The sequence below is a fragment of the Sus scrofa genome, chromosome 2, assembly GCF_054392235.1.
Source record: "Sus scrofa isolate SSC_HxYL_T2T_F1_AM1 chromosome 2, Sscrofa_HxYL_maternal_Yorkshire_Landrace_v2.0, whole genome shotgun sequence".
Lineage (NCBI taxonomy): Eukaryota > Metazoa > Chordata > Mammalia > Artiodactyla > Suidae > Sus > Sus scrofa.
Genome location: NC_139384.1, coordinates 50,554,451 through 50,580,149, shown reverse-complemented (window position 1 = coordinate 50,580,149; position 25,699 = coordinate 50,554,451). Strand labels below are relative to the sequence as shown.

General features: G+C 47.0%; 1 protein-coding gene across 2 annotated transcripts in view; it reads right to left on the bottom strand.

The window, feature by feature from the left end:
- DKK3 (dickkopf WNT signaling pathway inhibitor 3) overlaps positions 1-20,341 on the bottom strand; it is a 59,121-nt gene extending 38,780 nt beyond the window's left edge. The window contains exons 1-4 of one of the 2 annotated variants that reach the window (XM_005661123.4): positions 20,206-20,341; positions 19,394-19,638; positions 10,905-11,042; positions 6,244-6,327 (exon numbers count right to left, since the gene is read on the bottom strand). In XM_005661123.4, coding sequence (XP_005661180.3) covers positions 6,244-6,327; positions 10,905-11,042; positions 19,394-19,606 — 435 coding nt within the window. In that variant the 5' untranslated portion in view covers positions 19,607-19,638; positions 20,206-20,341. 2 annotated transcript variants of the gene reach the window in all.
- Positions 20,342-25,699: the final 5,358 nt, after the last annotated feature.

Here is a 25,699-nt window from a genome sequence, read left to right as displayed (position 1 = left end):
AGGGCTCTGCACAAAAGCCTCATAGAAAGACGTCAGACCACATCACCATCACTGGGGTGCTTAGGTGAAATAACAAGCCACCATGTCCTTTTCCCTTTGTGCATGTGAGAGTGAAAACAGACCAATGCCTTGCACGTACTGGGCTGGGTCTTCTAGACGGGCACATAGTGTTACCATGCATGACTCTCCATGGGCCTCCTCAGGTTACCATACATCTGAATACACACGCCAGCATTTGAAGAATGGAAAATCTGGGGTGCTTGGGGATTATTTTTAACTGAATTCATCTGGGAGTTTTAAATCCTGAAAACTTAGCTCCTATTTATAGCAGTTTAAGGTTTGCACAGCATATAATTTTATCCTTTTGAATGGCAAGCCTCCCTTTTCCATTTTAAGAGAGTTTCATCGGCACATAATGCATTTTTCAGAACCAACTGTGAAAATCATTAAATTGTAAAACTAGGGAATCGGACAGGAGTGACGATGTGTGACCATTTTCATGCCCTTGAGGCAATCTAGTCTTTACAGCATCCCACACAGGAAAAGGAGCCCTACCTCTCTTGACCCTTGAGTCCCAGCTCAGTTGTGCTGGGACAATGGTGACCCAGGCACCAAAGAGGAGTTGAATGGAAGAATTCTGTGGGCACATGAAACTAGACCTTGATTCTCTGACTCCTGGCAAGGTGCTCTGCCAATAAGCAAGGCTCTGGGGTGAGGTTAACACACTACCATTCCGGCCACGTGACCCGCCTTTCATAGGTAGCTTGGAAAGTCTCCAGTCTATTCTCTAAAGATCCATGGGCGTCACCAGTCACTGGATGGTCACACATCAGATGCCCCAGATCTCTGCTCTACCCAATCAAATTGGAATTTATTCTGCTTGAGAAACTCAGAGTTAACATTGTGAAGCCCTGAGCAGGAATCTGGAAAAACTTGGTTAGTCTCTACCTTCTGGGTTTCCTGGATGTATCTCTCCTTATCACCCTCCTGCAGTCTCAGAACTGTCCTTCACAGGGGTTCAGAGTACACTGCACAGGGGTGCCATGTGTAGGTCCTCCATCTCCTGATCCATGTAGGAGCCTGCATGGGCAGGCATGGGGATTCTTGGCCTCCCAGCTGAGCCTGGAGCATGCACACACAGGCCATGCAGACTCAGGAAAACTGGCACAAACTTGGAGGCTGCAGCACAGAAGTGCAGGCAGCTGCACTTAGCATCCTTGAGATCCTGTCTCTTACCTACCTGCCACTCTCAGAGCCTTGGTTTTCCCCCACCACACGGCTCAAAGCCTGACACAGCTGCCACACTTGGAGGGCAGCGGGGGGAGCATATACACCTGGGTCTCCAGCAGGTATGAGGGTGCTCATTGAAGCACTACTGCCCTCTGGGCTCCGGAGGCCCCCAGAGCAAAAATGCTATCATACCATCTTACACCTGGGTTTTTTCTTGACGACAAACCCTTTCTTTTTTCCTCATCCAAGTTGTGTTTCTGCCCTTTCACAAAGACTTAAATATGGAATACTCTAAAGTCTCTCTCTCGGTAGCATCTGTGAATCTTTTTTTTTTTTTCCCCCCTTTCTTTAATTCTTCTCTTTCTCTTCTCATATGGAATTTCCTAGGCAAGGGGTCAAATCAGAGCTGCAGCTGCCAGCCTACATCACACCCACAGCAACACCAGATCCAAGCCATGCCTGTGACCTACACTGCAGCACATAGCAATGCCAGATCCTGAAGCTTCTGAGCAGGGCCAGGGATTGAACCCACATCCTCATGGATACTAGCGGAGTTCGTTACTGCTGAGCCACAATGGGAACTCCTCTTCCCACCTTTGAAAGCCAGCCTCTCTTCCTTCCTGATCTTAGTCAATCCTACCTTTGTTTCACAGGCTTCTGTTCTCTCAGAGTTGGGGGTGATGATGAAATTCATTGCTCATTTAAAGATGGGAGAACTGAAGTGACCTAGTTTGAAGTGACAAACTCATGCTTCCAACCTCTGCCACTAGGTCTCTTTCCATTTTGTCACATGGCTTGCCCTCCCCACATCATCCTCCAAGTCCCTTGAATGGGGGGGTTACCCCCATCACATAAAGATGACTGGACTCCCCCAGTCTGCAGTAAATGTCTGAGCACTGTGCCAAAAACATGCAAAAAGAACCTATAAAGTCAGCAGAGGAAAGGAAATAATAAAGATTAGAGAGGAAATAAATGAAATAGAGATTTATAAAAACAACAGAAAAAAAATCAATAAAATCAATAGCTGGTTGTCTGAAAGAGTAAACAAAATCAACAAACCTCTGACCAGGCTCACCAAGAAGAAAAGAGAAACCCAGATAAACAAAGCAAGAAATGAAAGAGAGAAATCACAATTGATACCACAGAAATACAAAAAACCATAGAGAATACTGTGAACAATTATATGCCAACAAATTGGACAACCTGAAAGAAATGAACAACTTTTGAGAAACATACAGCCCAAACATACCAAAACTGAAACTGAATCAAGAAGAAACAGATAATCTGAACAGACCAATCACAAGAAGTGAAATAGAGTCTAAGTAAAAAAACAAACAAAAAAAACCCCCCAAAAAACAAACTCCCTGCAAACAAAAGTCCAGGACCAGATGGCTTCACTAAAATCTACCAAACATACAAAAAACTTAATACCAATCCTTCTCAAACTCTTCCAAAAGACTGAGGAGAAGGGAACACTCCCAAAGTCATTCTATGAAGCCACCTTCACACTGATACCAAAACCAGACAAAGATAATATCAAAAAAAGGAAATTATAGGCCAATATCTTTGATGAATACAGATGTAAAAATTCTCAACAAAATATTAGCAAACAAGATCCAACAACACACTAAAAAAAAAATCATACCACACAATCAAGCTGGATTAATCCCAGGGTCAGAAGAATGGTTCAACATATATAAATAAATCAATGTGATACACCATATCAACAAAAGAGAGGACAATAACTGCATGATCATTTTAACAGATGCAGAAACAGCATTTCATAAAATTCAACATCCATTCATGATAAAAATTCTTAACAAAGTGGGTATAGAGGGAACATATCTCAACATAATAAAAGCCATTTATGACAAACCATCAACCAACACAATATTCAATGGTGAAAAGCTGAAAGCCTTCCCACTAAAACCTGGAAAAAGACAAGGATGCCCACCCTCACCACTTTATTCAACAAAGTATCAGAAGTTCTAGCCACAGCAATCAGACAAGAAAAATAAATAAAAGGTATCCAAATGAAGAGAAGAGGTAAATTTATCTTTATAGGCAGATGACATCATACAATATATAGAAAACCCTATGAACTCCACACAAAAAAATACTAGAACTAATAAATGAATTCAGCAAGGTAGCAAGATACAATATTAACATACAGAAATTGGTTGCATTACTTTGCACTAACAATGAAACATCAGAAGGGGAAAGTAAAACAACAGTCCCTTCTAAAATTGCATAAAAAATACCAAGGAATAAATCTGATCAAGGAGGTAAAAAACTTATACAGTGAAAATTATAAAACATTAATAAAGGAAACTGAAGATGACTCAAAGAAATGTAAAGATATCACAGGCTCCTGGATTGGAAGAATCAATATTGTTAAAATGGCCACACTATCCAAAGCAATCTACAGATTTACTGTGATCTCTATCAAATTACCCACGACATTCTTCACAACTAGAACAAATAATTCTAAAATTTATACGGAACCATAAAAGACCCAGAATTGCCAAAGCAATCAGAGGAAAAAGAACAAAGCTGGAGGTATAGCCCTCTCAGACTTCAGACAGCACTACAAAACTACAGTAATCAAAACAGGATGATATCTGCACAAAAACAGACTCTCTTCTTTCAATGGAATAGAATAGAAAGCCCAGAAATAAACTGACACTTATAAGGTCAATTAATCTTTGACAAAGGAGCATGCATACATACAATGGAGAAAAGACAGTCTCTTCAGCAAGTGGTATTGGGAAAACTGGACGGCCATGAGTAAATCAATGCAGTTGGAATATACCCTCATACCATGCACAAAAATAAACTCAAAAAAATGGCGTAAAGACTTAAACATAAGATATTATACCATAAAACTCCTAGAAGAGAACATGGGCAAAACATTCTCTGATATAAACAGTACAAATGTTTTAAGTCAGTCTCCCAAGGCAACAGAAATAAAAATAGAAATAAAAAAAATGGGACCTAATCAAACTTACAAGCTTTTGCATAGCAAAGGAAACCATAAACAAAAACGAAAAGACAATATATGGAATAGGAGAAAATAGTTTCAAATGATACAACCAACAAGGGCTTAATCTCCAAAATATAAAAACAACTCAACAACCACCACACACACAAAAAAAAAACCCAATCAAAAAATTGGCAGAAGATCTAAATAGACATTTCTATAAAGAAGACATACAGATGGCAAATAGATACATGAAAAGATGCTCAACATCGCTAATTATTGTAGGAATGCAAATCAAAACTACAATGAAGTACCATCCCATACAAGTCAGAATGGTCATCATTAATAGGTCTACAAAGAACAAATGCTGGAGAGGGGGTAGAGAAACGGGAACTCTCCTACACCGTGGGACAGAATGTAAATTGGTGCAGCCACTATGCAAACAGTGTGGAGGTTCCTCAAAAACTATAGAGTTACCATATGATCCAGCAATCCCGCTCCTGGGCATATAATCCAGACAAAACTATGATTTGAAAAGATATATATGCACCCCTATGTTCATAGAAGCACTATTTACAATAGTCAAGACATGGAAGCAACCTAAATGTTTATCAGGTGAATGGATAAAGAAGATATGGCATATACACATCAGACCACAGAATACTACTCAGCCATTAAAAGAATGAAAGAGTGTCATTTGCAGTAATATGGATGGACCTAGAGATTATCACACTAAGTGAAGCAAACCAGAAAGAGAAAAAAAATGCTGTGTGATCTCATTTATATGTAGACTCTAAAATATGACACAATTGAACTTATTTACAAAACAATCTCACGGACATAGAAAACAAACTTATACCAAAGGGGAAAAGGAGTGGGGGAGGGATAAATTAGGAGTCTGGGATTAGCAGATACAAACTGCTTATATATAAAGTAGATAAACAAGGCCCTACTATATAGCACAGCAAACTATATTCAACATCCTAATAAGCCATTATGGAAAAGAATATGAAAAAGACTACATATACCAGAAACTAAGACAAATTATAAAATGAACTCTATGCCAATAAAAATAAATACATAATTTTTGTTTTTGAAAAGGACCCAATGATTACCAACCACCTCCCTAAGGGTTACGGGCACACTGCCTCTCTTCCTGTGATAAGGCCAGAAGGGGTGAAGGCAAATCCTTGACCCCCTGGGACGGCCAGAGGGCTGGGGATGCATTCTGCACCTACGAAGGGAAGACCCTGCAGTCGGAAGTTTGCATAAGGCACTGGGCACAGAGAGGCTGGTCTTGGCAGGCCCCCTGGAAGGGGCACGTTTTACAATGGACCACGTTATGTGGCAGTCGCTGTGTGTGTGCCTCCCTAGGCTTCTGCATCAGAAACTGGCCACCTCTCTGTGAGGATAAGGTGCAGGCAGCTGAGTCACGTCTGGCCTGGGAGTCTTGGAGAGCCATGACTCCACCTGGGTCATCCCCCGACCTGTGCCAGGCCTTTGGACTGAGAAATGATGCTCCTTGCAATGTCTGGATTGTATTAATTCTCTAAAAGGCAGATGCCTTTGGACTGAGCCACAGGGCGCTATGTAGCAGGCACAAGCATGGGGGCCCAAGAGTGAAGCCCTTTGGAGGAGAACACCTTTCTTTTCCTTGGGCCACTGGGTACCACTTAAGGTTTTCTTGCTCTCACACTGCCGGACCAGGGCTGGGATTATAAATGATGTGGCCAGAGGCTTCAGGCAATGTTTAGGTCAAATGCACCAGGTGTTGTTAGCAGGGACCCCAAACAATGCATGTGGTACTTCCCCTTTCAAGGACGAGACGCAGTCGGGCAAATGACAACTGAGTTGACTGCGTCATTTCTGAGGCGGGGTGCATGGAGACAAAGTCTGTTACCAGACTGAAGCTATCTGGCCAAAAAGGGAGGAACTGGAGAATCTTGGCAGAAACAAGGTCTGGGTCCCCCTCGGCAGGCTGAGCAAGGGAGTGTGCACCTTGGGGTGTGAGCGCAGGGGAGGTGACTACTCACGTGGCTCCTTTTGCTTTCGTCATCTCCCATCGACGTAATGACCGTCTCAGAAAAAACCATCTGTCCAGTCTGGTTGTTGGTGATCTAGAGGAGAACAAGGATGGTCAATGTGAGACAGAAGGAATTCTGGGCAAATTCCTCAAGGTGGTGTTTTGTGGTTTTCTATTTTCTGAAGCAGCAGCATCTGCTAAAGCAGACAGAATTCCTGCTCTCCTTTTCTTTCTGAGTTCCACCAGCAGCAATAAGACATCCAACAGAGTCTACGGCATGCGGCTGCTACGAGGGGGGCGAGGCAGCATATGGCCTGTCACCTCAAAAATACTCAGCATTAGCTATTTTTGTCATTCGTGGGGCTCATTCACTTGAAACACGACATCAACTTTTTTTTCAACAAATACGGGTCTGGGTAACAAATCGAACATTGTTCAGGAGAAGGAAGCAGGTTTTAGCTACAGTTTCTCCCTTCCTGATTCTGGGGAACTGTTTCATCAAAAAAGTGCCTACGTGGAGTTTCCCTGGTGGCTCAGCAGATTAAGAATCTGACTAGTATCTATGATGATGCAGGTTCAATCCCTGGACCTGTTCAGTGGGTTAAAGAATCCAGCGTTGCTGCGAGCTGTGGTGTGGGTCACAGACGCAGCTCGGATCTGGTATTGCTGTGGCTGTGGCACAAGCTAGCACCTGCACCTCTGATTCGACCCCTAGCCTAGGAACTTCCATGTGCCATGGGTGCTGCCCTAAAAAGACAAGACAAAACAAAACAAAAAGCGCCTAAGTGGAGTCCCCTGGTGGCTCAGTGGGTCAAGAATTCAGTTATTACTGCTGTGGCTCTGGTTACTGATGTGGTGTAGGTTTGATCCCTGGCCTGGGAACTTCCACATGCTGCAGGTAAAGCCCTCCCCCTCCCCAAAAAAAAGGAAGAAGAAGAAAGCAACTAAATAATGGGAGGCCTGACCCCACAATTCTCTATCTGCTGTCTGCCTCAGCTTCAGCAACCAGAAGCAGGCACCTCAAAGCTGAGCCTTAAAATCCTGACATGGAATCCTGGCCATTCCCAACCCATCCAAGGCCTTGTCTTCTAACCTATGCATTGATGCTAAAAGAACAGAAAGAATCTTGGGAGCTAAGTAATCTGTGTTTTCTTTTCTTTTTCTTTCTTTCTTTTTTCTTTTTTTTTTTTAAACTTGCTGCACCCATGGCATATGAAGGTTCCCAGGCTAGGGGTGGAATCAGAGCTGTAGCCGCTGGCCTACAGCACAGCCACAGCAACTTGGGATCTGAGCTGCATCTGTGACCTACACCACAGCTCACAGCTCACCTACCCACTGATTGAGGCCAGGGATCGAACCTGTGTCCTCATGAATGCTAGTCAGATTCGTTTCCACTGAGCCATGACGGGAGCTCCTGATCTGTGTTTTCTGAGACTTGGCTCAGATACCTACAACCGTCTAGTATGTAACCTGGAACAAATCATTTCTGGTCTCTGATTCACAATTTTCTCATTTCTAGGTCATCTTTAAAGTTCCCGCCAGCTCTAATATTGCAGGTACCTGCAGCCAAAACAAAGTGGAAACTCTTAGCCTAATGTGCAACAGTGGATCCAATTCCAGTTCTAATTCCAGTTCTGAGGAGATAAGGATCATGTCTTCATCAACATACATTAAAATTTTTATCTAAATAATTTCTCTCTGCAGCAAAGAGATGATGTCATCCTCCTTTATGCCAGATTTTTATAGGCTTAACCAATGTTATGGGTTTTTTTTGTTGTTGTTCTTTTTTTTGTCTTTTTGCCTTTTCTAGGGCCCCTCCTGCGGCATATGGAGGTTCCCAGGCTAGGGGTCTAATCGGAGCTGGAGCCGCAGGCCTATGCCAGAGCTACAGCAACTCGGGATCCAAGCCGCATCTTCGACCTACACCACAGCTCATGGCAACGCCGGATCCTTAACCCACTGAGCAAGGCCAGGGATCGAACCTGCAACCTCATGGTTCCTAATCGGATTCGTTAACCACTGAGCCATGACGGGAACTCCAATGTTATGTATTTTTTAAATTGTACAGTTCTGTATGTATAGGCTGCAGGATTTCTCAGAGCCTTTATTACACAAAGATGCATTTTTGTCTCTCTAGAATGAGATATACGTGCAACATTTCCAAATATGTTTCACCACTGAGTCTCCCTTTCATAAAGCATTGTATAGGGCAGGTACTCCATGGAACCCACTCAAGAACTACTATCCCATTGTGGATAATGACTTTGCCATAGCAACAACCATAATAATAAGAATAATCTGCCACTGCATAGCACTTTTTAGTTTACAACGACTCACATTATTTATTTGACCCTCATGATACCATAACATAGACGTTGACATTTCTAGTTCATAAATGTAATTAGTGAGGGTCATGAAATTGAAGTAGTTTTTTATTTTTTTTTTATTTTTATTTATTTATTTATTTATTTTTTGTCTTTCTGCCATTTCTTGGGCCATTCCCAGGCTAGGGGTCTAATCGGAGCTGTAGCCACTGGCCTACGCCAGAGCCACAGCAACGCGGGATCAGAGCCGCGTTGGAGGCATTTATTGTCCCCATTTTTTTTTTTTTTTTGTCTTTTTTTGCCTTTTCTAGGGCCGCTCCCATGGCATATGGAGCTTCCCAGGCCAGGGATCCAATCGGAGCTGTAGTCACCCACCTACGCCAGAGCCACAGCAACGCAGGATCCGAGCCGCGCCTGCGACCTACGCCACAGCTCACGGCAACGCCGGATCGTTAACCCACTGAGCAAGGGCAGGGATCGAACCCGCAACCTCATGGTTCCTAGTCGGATTCGTTAACCACTGCGCCACGACAGGAACTCCCAGTAGTTTTTTAGAATCACACTAGTTACTGGTAGGACTCACATTTGGGATTTCCCCTCCCCCCCAGGGCTATGCATGCAGCATATGGAAGGCCCCAGGCTAGGGGCTGAATCAGAGCTGCAACTGCTGGTCTACGCCACAGCAATGCCAGATTCAAGCTGCATCTGCAACCTATATGGAAGCTTGTGGCAACACCAGATCCTTAACCCACTGAGCAAGGCCAGGGATTGAACCCACATCCTCATGGATACTAGTTGGGTTCTTAACCCGCTAAGCCATAACAGGAACTCCAAGCGTGGGTATTCTGATATCTACAAGGAGCGAATGTAAGTAGCAGTGAGCCTATTGGCTAACGGTTGTCAGAAAGGATGACTGAATATTGGTTTTGACGAGAATAAAACAATAATTTTGGAAACATTCTCTAGTCTTGAGATGGGCAATGCTAAAGGATTCTGTTTGGCAGGTGACTCATTCATTTATCTGGCAGGGGTGGGCGGGTGGAGGGTTTCCATTCTGGAGCTGGGCCCATCAGTCTGCAGCAGGGGGAGAGCCACACAAAGGCTACTTTATAGTGAAGGCAATGGCTCATGAAAATTGCCCCCTTTATCCTCTATGGCACATATACACTATTGTTTCAACCCAGTCACTACCTGGGTTGAACAAAAGCAAGGCTCTCTTGTGAGAACCACCATGGCCTTCCAAGTAGGCACTGAGATAAGATCAGAGGTCAAGGTCTTTGATGTTCTCTACTCTAACAATCACCCTGAACATCTGTGCACCAGATTCTCTTCGAGAGAATACAGGCTGCTCGGTTTGCTCTCAGACTGTTGCCAAAGCCACAGTGGAGCCATCTCGCACCAGCGACAAGCTAATGCCATGCTCCTCTAGGTCTGCGATGTTTTCTTCTCAAGTCAGATCAAGAACAAACCTGCCGGCTCCTCGTACAATATACTGGACCATGAGACAGTTAGACATATGGTAGGTTGGAAAACACTCTATGATCGAATTTTGAATGAATGACCCACAAGCAGATGAATGTTTCACCTTGTGGCAATAGAGTTTTCCCTTCTAAAGACTAAGTATATCACATCTGAGCTCCTCCTAAGGAAATGGGAAAGATCTATTCACCCCATCATGAACTCTATTTCAACTCTCTACTAAACATAGATAAAATCCTGTGAGATAAACTCCTCAAACTCCATACTAGGGAAGTATCTCTCTAAACACCTGTTTGCTTCCCTTCTTTCAATCATTAAAAATCCCCAAACATTCCTTTGCAATTGGACAGGCAGGAAGACCAGAGTTAAATTTACTGCTTGCGTGCAAAAGTAATTCATGTTTTTGACACATCTCTTTCCCCTCTAAATAGCTCCTTGACTCCCTCTGGTTTTTAACCTCTATTTCCCATCCTTGTTTGTCTTCTTTTTTTTTTTTTTTTTTTTGTCTTTTTGTCTTTTTGCCTTTTCTAGGGCTGCTTCCACGGCATATGGAGGTTCCCAGGCTAGGGGTCTAACCAGAGCTATTGCCGCCAGCCTATACCAGAGCCACAGCAACGCGGGATCCGAGCCTCATCTGCAACCTACACCACAGCTCACGGCAATGCCAGATCCTTAACCCACTGAGCAAGGGCAGGGATCGAACCCGCAACCTCATGGTTCCTAGTCGGATTCATTAACCACTGTGCCATGACAGGAACTCCTCTCATTTGTCATTGACTTGGGTATCAAACATGTGACCAAGACCATAGTTCTCTGAAGGAACTGGGCACTGAGGAAAGGAGGACGTGCTGGCCACGACGGCCCTTACCTTGTGAATTTCCCGGTGGACTTGGATGGTATTATTTCCAATCTTGGTTTCCGTGTTGGTCTCATTGTGATAGGTGGGCGGTAAGTGCGCGAGGTTCACTTCTGATGATATTTTAGCCGCAGCCTCTTCTGCCTCCATCTATTAAATCAATGAATTCAATGAGCAATATTCTTTTCTCCTGATACAAACTAGAGTCCGTTAGAAGAAAAGAACCACTTCCCATTCCTCTTCTGCAACAACAAATAATGGCGGTGATGACCATCAAGTGAGTACCCAGCAGGACAAAGTGCTAAATGTTTATATAGATTATTGCGTTATATCCCACAACCTCCCTAGGAGGTGGGTGTTAAGGTCCCCATTTTACAAGTGGGGCAACTGAGGCTCAGGAAGACTAGATAACTTCCCAAGATGCTCCATGAAGGGCAGAGTCCGGATCTGAGAAGGCTTCCGCTGAAGGGTCTTGACCCCTGTGTAAATGCTCTTGGTCTCCATCCATCTTCCCACGGCCTCATCAGGAGGTCACCTGAATTCAGTTCCCTTACAAGCCAACAACCAACTCTGTCTCTCTTGGAGAGCATTCTCTGGCTGCAGGAGTGTGCTCAAGCTGCACAGGCCCCACGTGTCAGAGAGTGCACACTCCAGGGACAGCCCTCAACCACAGAAGGGACATGCTATGGGGCGGAGGACTCCAGTGCTCTCTCCCCTCCAGGGAGCAGTCTCTCTCCAAGGACCGGAGCCCTAGCTATCCCTAGGAGGAAGCTGTTCACCAGCACAGTTTATTTTCATTTTTGCTTTAGGAGCACACCTGTGGCATATGGAGGTTCCCAGGCTAGGGGGCAAATCAGAGTTGTAGCAGCTGGCCTACGCCACAGTCACAGCAATGCCAGATCTGAGCCATGACTTTGACCTACACTGCAGCTCACAGCAACACCGGATCCTTAACCCACTAAGCAGGGCCCGGGATCAAACCCACCTCCTCATGGACACTAGTTGGGTTCGTTACTGCTGTGCCACCACAGAAACTCCACCAGCACAGTTAATTGACTTTCTTCTCTTCCCTCTCACTTTCCTACTTCCTCCTAGTACTTCTGGGATCACATTTCAAATAAATTATTTGCTCCCAAATCCTTGTTGCAGGGCCACGTGGAGGGTGGGGTGGGGACCCAATCTAGGACAGCCCCTCCCCACTGCAAGTCTCCTTCCCACCTACCCCCTGAGTATAGAGGGACACTTGGAGAGGGTCAGGTGACTAGTTCCCAGCGGGGGCACCCTCCTCTGGCTCTTCTTGCACATGTGTCCTTTTTGGAGGCCACTGTCCTCAAATCATCTAGTCTCGTGAGCCTCTAAGACATCTATACCAGCTATATCAGTCAACCTGAATCTGTACCCCATTTCCTGCCCTGGATTTATTGCCCAGCCTCAGTCCTGATGAGAGGGCAGGTGACAATGAGACCAGTCACAGCTGATGGGACTCAAACAGAGAGCACATCATGGACCAGTTGGGCCAAGCAGATGCTCTCTCTAGAAATTTAGAATGGGAGACACTAAGAGAAGTTGTAGCTGGTGGTTGGCAATTTTCCAACACTGCAATCTTTGACTCCGGGCTATTTTTCTTCCTTAAAATGAATCCTCAAAAAAAGATTTTCGATTGGGGAAATAACAATTGATTACAATTTAAAAATTAAGAAAATTAAAAAAAAAGATTTTTGTATTTAAAAAAATCACAGCCCTCTATTTCCTCACATCCTAGATGAGGCCCCTCTTTGCCTCTCTCTGAACCAGATTTGCTGAGCTGGGTGGACATGGGGAAAGAGTTCCCATGTCTCAGCATAGCACAGACGCTGAACTAGAAGTGTGATGAAAAGCTTGGTCAGCACAAAGCCTCAGGTGACCACACAAGGACTTGGTCAGCAACCACTGTGTTTGTCCCTGAGACAAATCCCAAACTGTCTGAAACCGGATCCCTGGTTCCATCATCACTATCACAACGGCCGCCCTGCCTGGGTACCAGCTCTGTCTCAGCCATTGTACCAGGCCCTTCCGTACCTCCTCGAATATTCACAGCAGCTCTCTGAGGAAGTGTTATTATCTTCAGTTTGCAGATAAAGAAAACAAGGTTAGCAAAGCTGAAGGAATCTACCCAAGGTCATCACATTCTTCCCAAGTGGTGAAACTCAGATAAGAACTTAAGTAATCTGACTCCCACTTACATGCCTTTCCTAGTGTATCATGCTGCTTATGCTTTTACTGGAGAGATAGGAGAGCCCCACATAAGCCGGTCTCTAGAAGCAAGCCAGGGGTTCAAAGAAGAGAGTAGAAAGGCTTCCATGTGGAGGAGGAAAAATGATTGGGCTGGTCTCAAAGGTCAGGAACAGCATGGACAGAGAGGAGCCAAGAGGGACAAAACTGTGGCAGCCTGGGAGTTCCCGTTGTGGCGCAGGGGTTAACGAATCCGACTAGGAACCATGAGGTTGCGGGTTCGATCCCTGCCCTTGCTCAGGGGGTTAAGGATCTGGCATTGCCGTGAGCTGTGGTGTAGGTCGCAGATGTGGCTTAGATCCTGTGTTGCTGTGGCTTTGGTGCAGGCCAGTGGCTACGGCTCCGATTAGACCCCTAGCCTGGGAACCTCCATATGCCACAGGAGCAGCCCAAGAAACTGCAAAAAGACCAAAAAAAAAAAAAAAAACTGTGGCAGCCTGGATGAGAATGGCATCTTGCAGGCTAGGGCAGAGGGTCCACGCTGGACCCTAAATGGATAAAATGATGGAGGATGAAGTAGAGAGAGACTGACTGCTGGATCCTGGGGCAGTTCTAAAGCAGAGGTGTTTGGGAGTTCCTGTTGTGGTTCGACTGGTTACAAACCTGACTGGCTTCCATGAGGATGCGGGTTCGATCCCTGGGCTGGCTCAGTGGGTTAAGGTTGTGGCGCTGCCATGTGCTGTGGTGTAGGTTGCAGGTGTGCAGCTTGGCTCTGGTGTTGCTGTGGCATAGGCTGGCAGGTACAGCTCCAATTCAGCCCCTAGCCTGGGAACTTCCATGCTACAGGAGCAGCCCTAAACAGTAAAGAAAGAAAGAAAGAAAGCGGAAAGTGTTGTCCTCGTTCTCAAGCAAGAGGGTACCTCTGAGTCATGGCCAAAACTTTAAAAATATATATATAATATTCATTGATATAGATACATAAAAATATATATGGATCTCTTCCAGACCTGCTGACTGCTGACTTAGAATTTCTGGAGGAAGGGCCCACATACCAATGAGTTTCCCAGATGATTCTAAGGTATTCCCTTCTCTCTACTCACACCAAGCAATGGGGAGTTGTGGCGAGTTCTGAAGACTAGTTGGGAGAAAAATTCAGAGTCCAGAGAAGGAAGAGAATAGAGTCAGGGGACTGGCTAGAAGCAGGCTGGGAGTCAGAGGTTATATTTGGGGAGTGGCCTTCTAGGTGGCAAAGGCTCCAAATAAATCTAGAAGGGCCACTGAGAGCTGGCCACTAGACTAGATAAGAAGTTGCCCCCAGTATCGTCAGAGGGCAGTTCGGTAGAAAGTACTTGGGGGAGTTCCCGGTGTGGCTCAGCGGAAATGAATCTGACTAGCATCCCTAAGGACGCAGGTTTGATCCCTGGCCCCAGACAGTGGGTTAAGGATCTGGCATTGCCGTAAGCTGTGGTATAAGTCACAGACACAGCTCGTTTCTGGCATTGCTGTGGCGACCTCCACATGCTGCAGGTATGGCCCTAAAGAGACAAAAAAAAGAAAAAAGAAAAAATCAGATTAAAAAAAAGACAGTATTTGGGTTCTGGAGCTGGGGAACGTACGGCCAAGTCCCAGCTCTGCCACAAAGCAGCCATGTAACCTTGAACAAGGTATCAAATATCAGAGTTCCCGTCTTGGTGCAGTGGAAAAGAATCTGACCAGCAACCATGAGGTTGTGGGTTCAATCCCTGGCCTCGTTCAGTGGGTTAAGGATCCGGTGTTGCCGTGAGCTGTGGTGTAGGTCGCAGGCACTGCTCAGATCTGGCATTGCTGTGGCTGTGGTGGAGGCCAGCAGCTGTAGATCTGATTGGACCCCTAGCCTGGGAAACTTCATATGCTGCAGGTATGGCCCTAAAAAGACAAAAAAAAAAAAAAAACAAAAAAACAAAAAACATATCAAATATCTCTAAACCTTAGCTTTCTTGTTTGCAGAATCAGAACGATTCTTCTTTGCTGAGCAGAAGTAAGAATTAAGGATCATGAAATCCATGTACTTGATGCAGTATCTGCCACCCAGCAAAGGTGTAATACTTGCATAATATAGTCCTTTAAGAAAGCACTTTTAGGAGTTCCCATTGTGGCTCAGTGGGTTAAGAACTTGACTGGTATCCATGAGGATGCAGGTTCGATTCCTGGCTGTTTAGGGATCCAGCGTGGCTGCAAGCTGCAGAGTAGGTCACACAGATGCGGTGGCTCAGATCTGGGGTTGCTGTGGCTGTGATGTAGGCCGGCAGCTGCAGCTCCAATTCAGCCCCTAGCCTGGTAATTTCCATGTGCCATAGGTGTGGCCCTTTAAAAAAAAAAAATAATAATATCTGGGTGGCAGTGGAAAGATCAGACAGTAGATAATGTGTGTTTGGAGGGTTTGCTAACAAAATGGAGAAGAAACAGAAAGAAGCTAGTAGGCAATTTAAGGGCTTTTAAAATCTGTTTTAAGCAAGCGATCTTGGCATCTTCAGTGATTTAAAAAAGACACAGCTGGAAAAGAGTAGAAGACTGGAGATGCTAGAGGGGCGTTATCCAGAAGAAAAGAATATGTTCATGTTTTTAAAATTCCCATAGGAATCTGCATCTTCCAGTTTGGCTTTTAAATAATGAAGTTCCCAAACCTAGAATTTGCTCTGGGCTGAACAGATAATCTTTATAGAAAACCTTCTCGCCCTCAACCAGTGGTTATTTCAACAGAATGAGCTAACAGCTCTTTCATGGCACCACAAACTAAAAGTAGAGTTTACAATGGAAATTTCAGCCACAACTATTACTGCCTCTAGCAAGAGAAACTTAAGCCTGCAGTAACAGACTTGTTTCATAGAGGAGGAATGTTTTTATTTAAAATGGCATCTGCAGTTGGTGAATCTGTGTGTCTGTTAAAGAAGCATAGTAAAAAAAAAAAAAAAAAAAATTGGAGAGAGACATTCAGGCTTGGGAGTGGAGTTCTTCCTAGAAACAGGTGAAGTGATAAAAATATTCTAAAATATGCTAGTTACAGGCACCGCCGTGGGGCCAGGGGAGTGGTTTTTATCCTCAAAGTAAATGTATTAGTAACAAAGAGAATAATAAAATAGGAAAATGCAACAACCCAGATTACACCATTTAGAGATTTGCTTCCCCTCAACAATGATTCAACAAGTAGAGTTAACTTTGTTCCCTTAAAAGAAATCAACAGCTTGAGTCAGCTGGAATTTTTAAATGTCAGGAAGTTACTTTGAAAGCAGATTCGTGATGTAACTATGTAAACAATTAATGTATCTGCCTGAGGGCTCTTTTTTGGTTCTTCTCTGGGACATTTGAATAAGGAGCAACTCTTGTTTTTGAGAGTTACGGGTTTTCAAGCAGTTTCTCTTTAAAAAATTACTACTGGAGTTCCGGTCGTGGCGCAGTGGTTAACGAATCCGACTAGGAACCATGAGGTTGCGGGTTCGATCCCTGCCCTTGCTCAGTGGGTCAAGGTTCCGGCGTTGCCGTGAGCTGTGGTGTAGGTCGCAGACGTGGCTCGGATCCTGCGTTGCTGTGGCTCTGGCGTAGGCTGGCAGCTACAGCTCCGATTCGACCCCTAGCCTGGGAACCTCCATATGCCGCAGGAGCGGCCCAAGAAATGGCAAAAAGACAAAAAACAAACAAACAAAAAAAATTACTACTAATACCCACAGTCTGTTAAGAATCTATTGCATAGCAGACACTAATGGTTCTTATGTTATTAGTCATACTAGTATTTTTTTCTTTTTTTTCTTTTTTTGTCTCTTTAGGGTCGCACCCTCGGGCACATGGAAGTTCCCAGGCTAGGGGTCAAATCAGAGCTGTAGCTGCCAGCCTACCCCACAGCCACAGCAACACCAGATCCAAACTGTGTCTGTGGCCTACACCACAGCTTAGGGCAACCCCTGATCCTTAACCTACTGAGCAAGGCCAGGGATTGAACCTGTGTCCTCATAGTTACTAGTCAGATTTGTTTCCACTGAGCCACAACGGGAACTCCCATGCTAGTACTCTTAATATGATGATGAGGATGGACATGATTTATTGAGAACCAACAGTTTCCCATAGTCCTTAGATCCACCACACAAAGGAGCAACTTATATTACATCGGTTTTACCTAATCCCATTTTGGATGGTCAGATAATTTGCTTTAACTGCATTCTCCCATTTAACTCAGGGGTGGACATTTCCTCCATTTCAGAGGCTGGATCCCATCACTAGAGTGGCAGAGCCAAGGTGGGCTAAAGGAAGGTTGGTTCCCACCAAGTGGGGTCCAGGTGGCAGCCAATGTCTCTCCTGGTGGCAACCTGCAGCCAGGCCACCGTGCAGGTCAAGTGGAGCCACGTCTGGAGAAGGAAGGCTGGGCCCCGGCACAGCCATTGTGGACAAGTCCCACTAACCTGCCGATGGGCCCCAAGCTGCTCTGATCAATGAGGAGATTGAAGAAGCCCCTCGTCTCCCTCACCAGGGGCTTGGGGCCGAGAACCGTGCTGCACAAGCACGTTCACACTGAGTGAAAATGAGGAGGTGACCTGGTCAGTCTCACTGGGAATCCATGTGCAGGAGGGAAAGTCCTAGAACTCAGAGAAGGGAAGCAGATGGCCTGCTGTGGAACCAGAGGATCATGAGCTCAATTCAATTTGAGGGTGCAGAGTGGGAAACACTGGCGCTCCTGCCCTTTTATTTGTTCCATGTCATGATTCATTTGCTTTCAGAGGAAACAGAAAGTGCATGGGTTTTGGAATCCCGCCTGTTCAGTGGGTGTTCCCATACAGCTGCCCACGCAACTGCCTCCCAATCCAGTGTCCCTTTCGCCAGTGTCCAGGGTCCACTGGGTTGCCAGCTGTGGATGGGAAAGAAGGGGAACTATTGGAGTTCCCGTTGTGGCTCAGTTGTTAATATCCACAAGGATGGAGGTTCGATCCCTGGCCTTGTTGTGGGTTAAGGATCCAACGTTGCCATGAGCTGTGGTGTAGATCGAAGATGCAGCTTGCATCTGGCGTTGCTGTGGCTGTGGCGGTGGCTACAGCTCCGATTGGACCCTTAGCCTGGGAACCCTCATATGCCATGGGTGCAGCCCTAAAAAGACCAAAAAAAGAAAGAAAGAAAAAGAAGGGGAACTGCCCCCAAAGAACACACCTCTCCTGGTAGACCAGGGCCAGCTTTGGAGGCTCTGCCCAAATGTGGTGTGGACAAGCAGGGATGTGGTGGTGCCTGATCTACCATCTGGCTTCTCACTGACACTTTTCCTGGGGTGGGCTTCTTCCTAAAGACAGGCTGCAGCCAGAGCCAGGCTTAGCAGTAGCTGTGCCCAGCCACCCTAGGCAGCAGGGCCACCTGACTGGTAGAGCTGGGCCAGTTGCACCTCCTGTCCAGGCGACCCTGGCAATGCTTGGATGACCACCATAGAGGATGTATCCATAGTATTTGGACCTGGGAGGCAAGGGAGGGAAGAAGTCAGGCAAAGTTTTCCCAAGGGATCCGATGCTAACAGCTTCTTTTTATTGCATCTATTATACGCCAGGTGCCACACATATGGATTTAATTACCAAGGGAAACTGAGGCACAGGCTATCAAGGGATTTGCCCGATGCCACCCTGCCAGTGAATGACAGGGGAGAACTCTGAGCCCAGGACTGACTCCAAAGTGCTCCTGGGGTGGGGGTGGGGTTGCCTTTCACAGTGCCCCTCCTCCTCTCACCCACCACCCTTTGACAATTGAATAGGATGCTGGGATTTAAGGTTCCCAGTTTCTTTCTCTGTCCCACATGGAAGCCCAAACAGATTACCAGCAAAGCTCAGGGCTCTCTGTCCCCACACAGCGCCCTAACTGTCTCTTAGGAAGATGGCACAAGCTCAAAACCTAACAGACAAGCTAGGACTTGAGATGCCAGGAGCTTCCTCTGCAAAACCACAGCACTGGAATACCAGGGGCCTTGCAAGCACCCGCTTACCACCAGATGAGGCCAAGTGCACACCTGAAGATAATTGTTGGGTGATGGCCGGCAGCCCGTGCGCAGGTGGTGACCCCAGCTGCCCATGGGTGGGTCCTGCCATAGTCTCTGGGTGGTTAGACTCAGACCCAGAGCTTTTGGCAGGAAGGCAAAAGGGAGGTGGGAGTTGGGAATCACCCTGCGCTGCTTCCAGACAACTCAGAATCAGCTGCCGGCCCCACCCAGGGCCTTCGAGTACTGGTCTCCCAGACCCCCTTGTGGCCAGCCCTGCGCTTCCCCAGAGCGCCGACCGTTTGAGCGCACCCACCTCCTCCACCGCGCTGCGCAGTTTGTGCTGCGTGTCTTCCATCAGTTCCTCAACCTCGCGGAACATCTCGTTGAGGGTGGCCTCCTCTTGCGGGTAGTTGAGAGCCCGACCCGACTCAACTGGAGCCGAGGTCACCGTCGGAGCCGGGGCGGGGGCCGTGGGGACCGCCGCCGCCAGCAGCAGGCACAGCAGGGTGCTCCCGAGCCGCCGCATCTCCGCTCTGCGCCCGCCGCGGGTGCCGCCGCCTGCGCGTCCCAGAATGCTGTCAGAGGCGCGCCGACCACCCGCTCTTCCGCGCCGCCGCCCCGCCCCGCCGCCGCCGCGGGCACTAAGAGCCTCGGCCCGCCCCCATCTGGCGCTCCGCTTCCCCTCACCCACCCTCAGACCTGATGAAATCGAGCCCCCCTCCAGACGCAGCTCCCGCGGTCAGGGAAGCCCCCAACCCGCTCCAGCCCCGGGCCTCTGCGCCCCTGCGCCCCCGCGCCCGAATCTTCTGGGTACCCATACCCCCATCCTCAGGCACAGGCTGTGCTCTGCTCCTGTCCCCAGTGATAACCCCCTCCCGGAGCAACAGAACCTGGGTTCCCCGATGCTTACACCCACCAACCCGCTCTCGACCCCGGCTTGGTCTCGGGTTCGAGCCCTCCCCCTCCTCGATCAGGTCAGAGCGCAGCTACGGTACTGCGACCCAGCCCCCATCTCGGGGGGTCACTGAGCAGATCACCATCCCCACCCCCACCCCCGGGGTTGAAACCAAGTCCAGCGGGACCGAGCTGAGCCGCCCACCGTACCCGCCAGCGGCCCTCACCTACCCAGCTTGGACCGCGCTGCGCTCGGGTCTGGATCTGCCAGGCCTCGGCGGGGGCTGCCTCCGGGCTGCGGAGCAGGAGCGGCGCGGTGGGCTGGGCCCGAGTGCTGGGAGCGCGGCGGGGATGCGGCAGCGCTGGTACCCGGGCGAGCCCGCAGCGCTCGCCCCGCCCGCCCGCCAGCCAGCCCCCGCCCCATGGGAGGGGCGGTGGCCCAGCCCGCCGCCATTGGCCGCCGGGTCCCCAGGCGATCTCCTACTCCAGGCTGGCCTCGTTTGCTGCGGGGCTTGGCTTTCCTGGAAGCTGTCCCTTTCCTTGCATCCCACTGCCCTGCAGCATCCCAGTCCATTGTCATCTCTGGCCAGATTCTTGCCACAGCTTAAGGGAGGCAGGGGGTGGGGTGAGGGGGGTGTTCTGTTTCCTACCTTGTCCTTTCCAAGCCATCCTTTACCCAGCAGGCAGATACAATCGAAGCCCCTTAGCCTGGCATTCTAGGCCCATCACAGGCGGGTCTTAATCTGTTTGCCATCGCTGACACGTACTCCAGCCAAGAAAATCCACTTGTAGCTCCCTCAATAGTTCTAGGAGAATGCCAGCAAGCTTCTTAAGGGTGTCATAGCGGAATGATAAAGAGTATACAGCCGCAATGGTGTCAATCCCAGCTCTGCTCCTCAGGACTTTACCAATCTGGCCAAGTTATCAGATTCATCTGCTCTTCAGTTGGCCCAAATGTAGAATGGAGGTTATGGTATGATAACTAACAAACATCACTTGCCATCTGGTTCTCCAAGGGTGAAGTCACTAGCCTCAGCACTCCGCTGACCTTCAACACACCCTAAAAGGAGTTGAGGGCAGAGATCAGGAATGAGGCACTCTGTGCCCTCGGAAAACTGGCAGAACAGGCCTTGGGGTGGGCAGACATTTTTAAGAGAAAATTTTGTGAACCCAAAGTCTTGCCTCTTCCCCTACTTAGGGCTCTAGTCCTCAAGAGGTTCCCAAGGAAAACTAAAACTCCCAGCTCTCCTGTTGTCGGTCTTTAATTTAGTTGACAAGTAGTAAGGGTACCTTTTGAAGTAACACACATGCAGGAAAGTGTGGGGCATGTGATAATTGGGGTATCTATGTTTAGCTATATTGTAAAGAGAGCAGAATTTGTCTATCTACTGGTCCTCTCCCTAGTGCCTAGAACAGGGAGCACTCACCTGATTTTTGAATAAACCTGTGTTTTGTTGGTCAATCCCCTCCTATTTTTTTTTTTTTTCCTGTTACTCTTCCTGTCTGGACAGCCCTTCTTCCTCCCCTTGGTCTGGCTAACTCCACCCCATCTTTCAAGACTCAGTCTCTCATTATCTGTCCCTACTCCATCCCATTTTCCCTCTGGGTTCTCCCAGCATCATGTGCTTCCCCTAATTTGCAGCCCATGGTGCTCCCCTAATTTGCTTCCCCTAATTTGCCATGGTCTGTCTGGTCACTGGCCCATTTTCCCCCCAGAGACCAGGAGCTCCTCTAGGAGGGCGGGGACTGACTTGCCCATTTTGTGTCACCAGAGCCTCAATTATAATATACAGTTGGTCCCCAAGAAATTGATGGGCTGATCATTATATCAATTGCTATTGATCTACCAGTATGGCAGTAACATTACTGAGCGTGCATTATATGCCAGGAGCAAGTATTAACTCATGTAATTCTCAGTCTCTGAGTAAGGTAGTACTACTTTTATTCCCTTCTTACAAATAAGGAAACTTCCCTAAAGCCACAGAACTCATAAGTGGTTGAATTGGGAATGGAACCCAGGAATCTGGCTCCAGATGCTACAAGCTCACTGCCAAGCTCTTCTACTGTAAACCTGGCCCGGAAGGATGAGATGACTTGGGAGCATGAGATGAGCAATTTCTGCTGGTGACCACTTAGAAACTATGTGTTTGGGGAGGGAGTATGGGACATGCCACCCCAAATATGCCACTTTGGCATATTCATTATTTTGCACTGAAGCTACTTGAGAAACAGCAGATGCAGGAAGAGCTTTCAGACGTGACATTTTCCACCTAAAAGCAGACCATAAAATTTCCCACCAGAGAGATGCTTTCCCTGTACCAGAAAGAGAACATTCTTATCATCAGAGAGTGAGTCAATGCCAAAAGGGACCTGAACAAACACACTTACTAAAAACAACCCTCATCTTCCATGAGTTTCCCCCCATAGAGCTCCCAGTCACTTCCCCACAGTTCGCTGTCCCTAGCCCAACCCGCTTTGCCTCATCATTTCTTCATAAACCTATCATTTCTCTGTCTAAGAGATATATATGCTTCCAGATCAGGGTCATTCCCAGGTCTTCATTTTGCCTGTGAAGGCCCCCATGTACACTTGAGAGTTTAATAACACATGGATGCTTTCCCCCTATTATTATCTTAGGTCAGTTTAATTCTTAGGTCCAGCTGGAGATGCTAAGAAGCTAGAGGAGAAAATGGGCCTCCCCTCCAGGGGCCTCTTTATCATGTTCATCAGGATACAGCAGAGGGGAAAGTGGGAAGAAAGCATATTGGGGGCCTTCTTGGCATCAGGCACGGGGCACACTCCAATCTATAGTGAGTTGCCTGGAAACTCAGAGGTGTTAGGCCTTCTGCCCAGAGCCAGACAGCAAGTGGGTTGGTCTGGAACTCGACTCTGGGTGCGACTGACTCTAAAGCCAGTGCTCTTAGCTTTCCCTCTCATAATTTTCTTTCTTTGCAGAACTCTCTGATTCACAGTTTATCACCACTCTGTGGCTTCTAGCCAGGTTCTCTTCAATTTCTGGGTCTCTGGGTCAGACCTTCCCAAAAGTCCAGAGAAAGCCCCCTCACCCCCAGCATTTTCTGTGCTGTCCCTTTGATATTTGGCAGGCCTGACTCAGCTATTCCCTAGCTTTCTGGGGTTGGCCAATCCCATGCAAAGAGCATGGAGGCAAATCCCCAAATATCCCACCTTGCCACTTCAGGCACACACTCTAGGAAGAAACTAAAGCAGAACAGAGGTCACAGCCAGGGGGCGTATTTGGGGGCCAAGGCAAGAGTCACAATGGTATAGATTTACAGAGCAAACCATGTCTTCTATTCCTCCACATTGTTGGCTTAAAGACTGGAATCTCCCCCAAATAAGACTTGTCTTCTACCTTGTATCTGCTGTTCTGAAGTCTGAAAATCTTTTTTTTTCTCTTTTTTGGCCTCCCCATGGCATATGATGTTCCTAGGCCAGGGATCAGATCCGAGCCACAGTTGTAACCTACAACACAGCTGTGGCAATGCAGGGTCCTTGATGGGGGACTTCAAGACCTCTCCAAGGAGGTAAAACTCAAAAGGCTTTTGGTTGAGATAAGAATGATCAGACCTTTATCATCCCCCCCTGTCTCATTGTAATTGTTACAAACTTCCTGAGTCCCCCACCCCCAGCACCTAGTCTACTCCTTCCTGCCACCTACTAGGAAAGGCATGTAGCCCACTCCTCACCCTGCCCCTATAGAGGCAATATACAACCCCAATCAATCAGCAAGTGTAGCAGAATACCCCATCTTTCCCCAACCAATCAGAGGGTCAGCAGGTGTATGGTAAGACCTCTCCTCTCTCTCCTTTGTCCCTGGGCTGTAAAAACAGGCAAGACCATGTGCCCAGGGTCAACTCTCCCTGATTAGCAGGAAGTCAGCCTGCTGGATTAACAGCATTCTTGCCTCAGTAAACTTGTCTTTTCTTCACCCTGCACTGAGTCTGGAAAATACTTTTTCCAACCTACGCACAGACCACACCACTTAACCCACTGCACCAGGGGAGGGATGGAACCTGTGTCACAGCCCTCCAGAGATGCTGCTGATCCCGTGTGCCACAGTGGGAACTCTAGCCTGGAGATCTTGACTTTCAGACTGAACTTTAAAAAAAAAGAAAAAAGTTGTGCTTCCCCAAGTGACAGGTGAAGGGCTATGTGTTTTCTCATCCAGGGTCTAAATTTTGTACTCTTAAATGTACAAATGTATCAATAATACCAGTATTAAGTGAAACTAGTAAAAAGGAGAGAGATAAAGAAGAAAAAAGAAAGAAAAAGTAAGAAAATTTATAGTCCTCAGATATAAATGCTCCCCCTGAGGCACTAGTGTGAGGCATTCATAGACAAGCAGAAAAGCACCAGAGGGAGCTGCAGAGATGGGCTCAAATCAGACCCACACGTGTTCTGGGCTCCAAGAAGCTTAGGGGCAGCAGGGGAGTAGCCCTGGGGTTTGGGGCCTGACTTAAAAAAGGTCACAGTCTGGAAGGTCATTGTGAGGGCACGGGCTCTGGAACACATAGAGCAGGCACAGTTGTCCAGAGCTGTCCAGATCGATCATCTTTAGGGTAAAGAACTTTCTAAAATGCCACAATTTCCATTTATATCACTGGTCTCAGCTGTCTATCCAACAAAATTGTTTTTTTTGTTTTGTTTTGTTTTTCTTTTAGGGTATTGGACCCAGTTACTGGAATTGTCATTTAAACTTAAACATCTTCACCTTTTTTCCTGAGGGGTCTCATTTCATGGTTGAGGAAGTGGCAGCAGAGAGGTTGTCGCCTGCTGGAAATTACCTACAAAGTTCGCACCCACACAGCAATTTCAGGGCTAGCTGACGACCCCGCAGAAGGTCATGGCCATGTGCTTGAAAACACTTTTTAGTGTCTGCAGCAGAAGAAGCCATAAATAGGCTCCTGCAAACAATAGAATACTCTACAGGAGTTAAAGGAATGGAGCAGTATTTCTAGGCAACAACGTGGATAACTTTCAAAAGACATAATGTGGCAATTTGCAAGATGAGATGCACAGAATGGTATTTGTGCTGATTTTAAAGACACAAAACAACTATCTGTTGTTTACGGATGCTACAAAATACAGTAAAAAACACAGAAATGGGCAGGCTGCCTCTGAGGTAGAAGGCGGGGGAAGAGATAGGGATTACCTTCAGTTGCATTTGTAACATTTTCTTTTCTTTTCTCTTTCTCGCTTTCCTTCTTTCTCTCTTCCTCCCTCTCTCTCTTTCTTTTAAGGGCCACACCTGTAGCATGTGGAAGTTCTCCAGCTGGGGGTAATAACCCTGGGAGTGACAGATAATGTCAACCCCTCCCCAGCCAACACCAGGACAGGGAACAGTTTGCAAACAAGGAAACCTCAGACATCCAGAACTTGTAGGGACTCAGTCTGGATAGGTGACTTTTAGGTACCTATTTTTTTTTTTTTTGTCTTTTTGTCTTTTTAGAGTCGCACGTGTGGCACATGGAGGTTCCCAGGCTAGGGGTCTAATCAGAGCTGTAGCTGCTGCCTACGCCACAGCCACAACACCACCAGATCCGAGCCACTTCTACTACCTGCACCACCGCTCACAGCAATGCTGGATTCTTAACCCACTGAGTGAGGCCAGGGATCGAACCTGTAACCTCATGGTTCCTAGTCAGGTTCATTTCCGCTGTGCCTTGACAGGAACATCAAGGTACCGATTTTTAAAACTTTAACC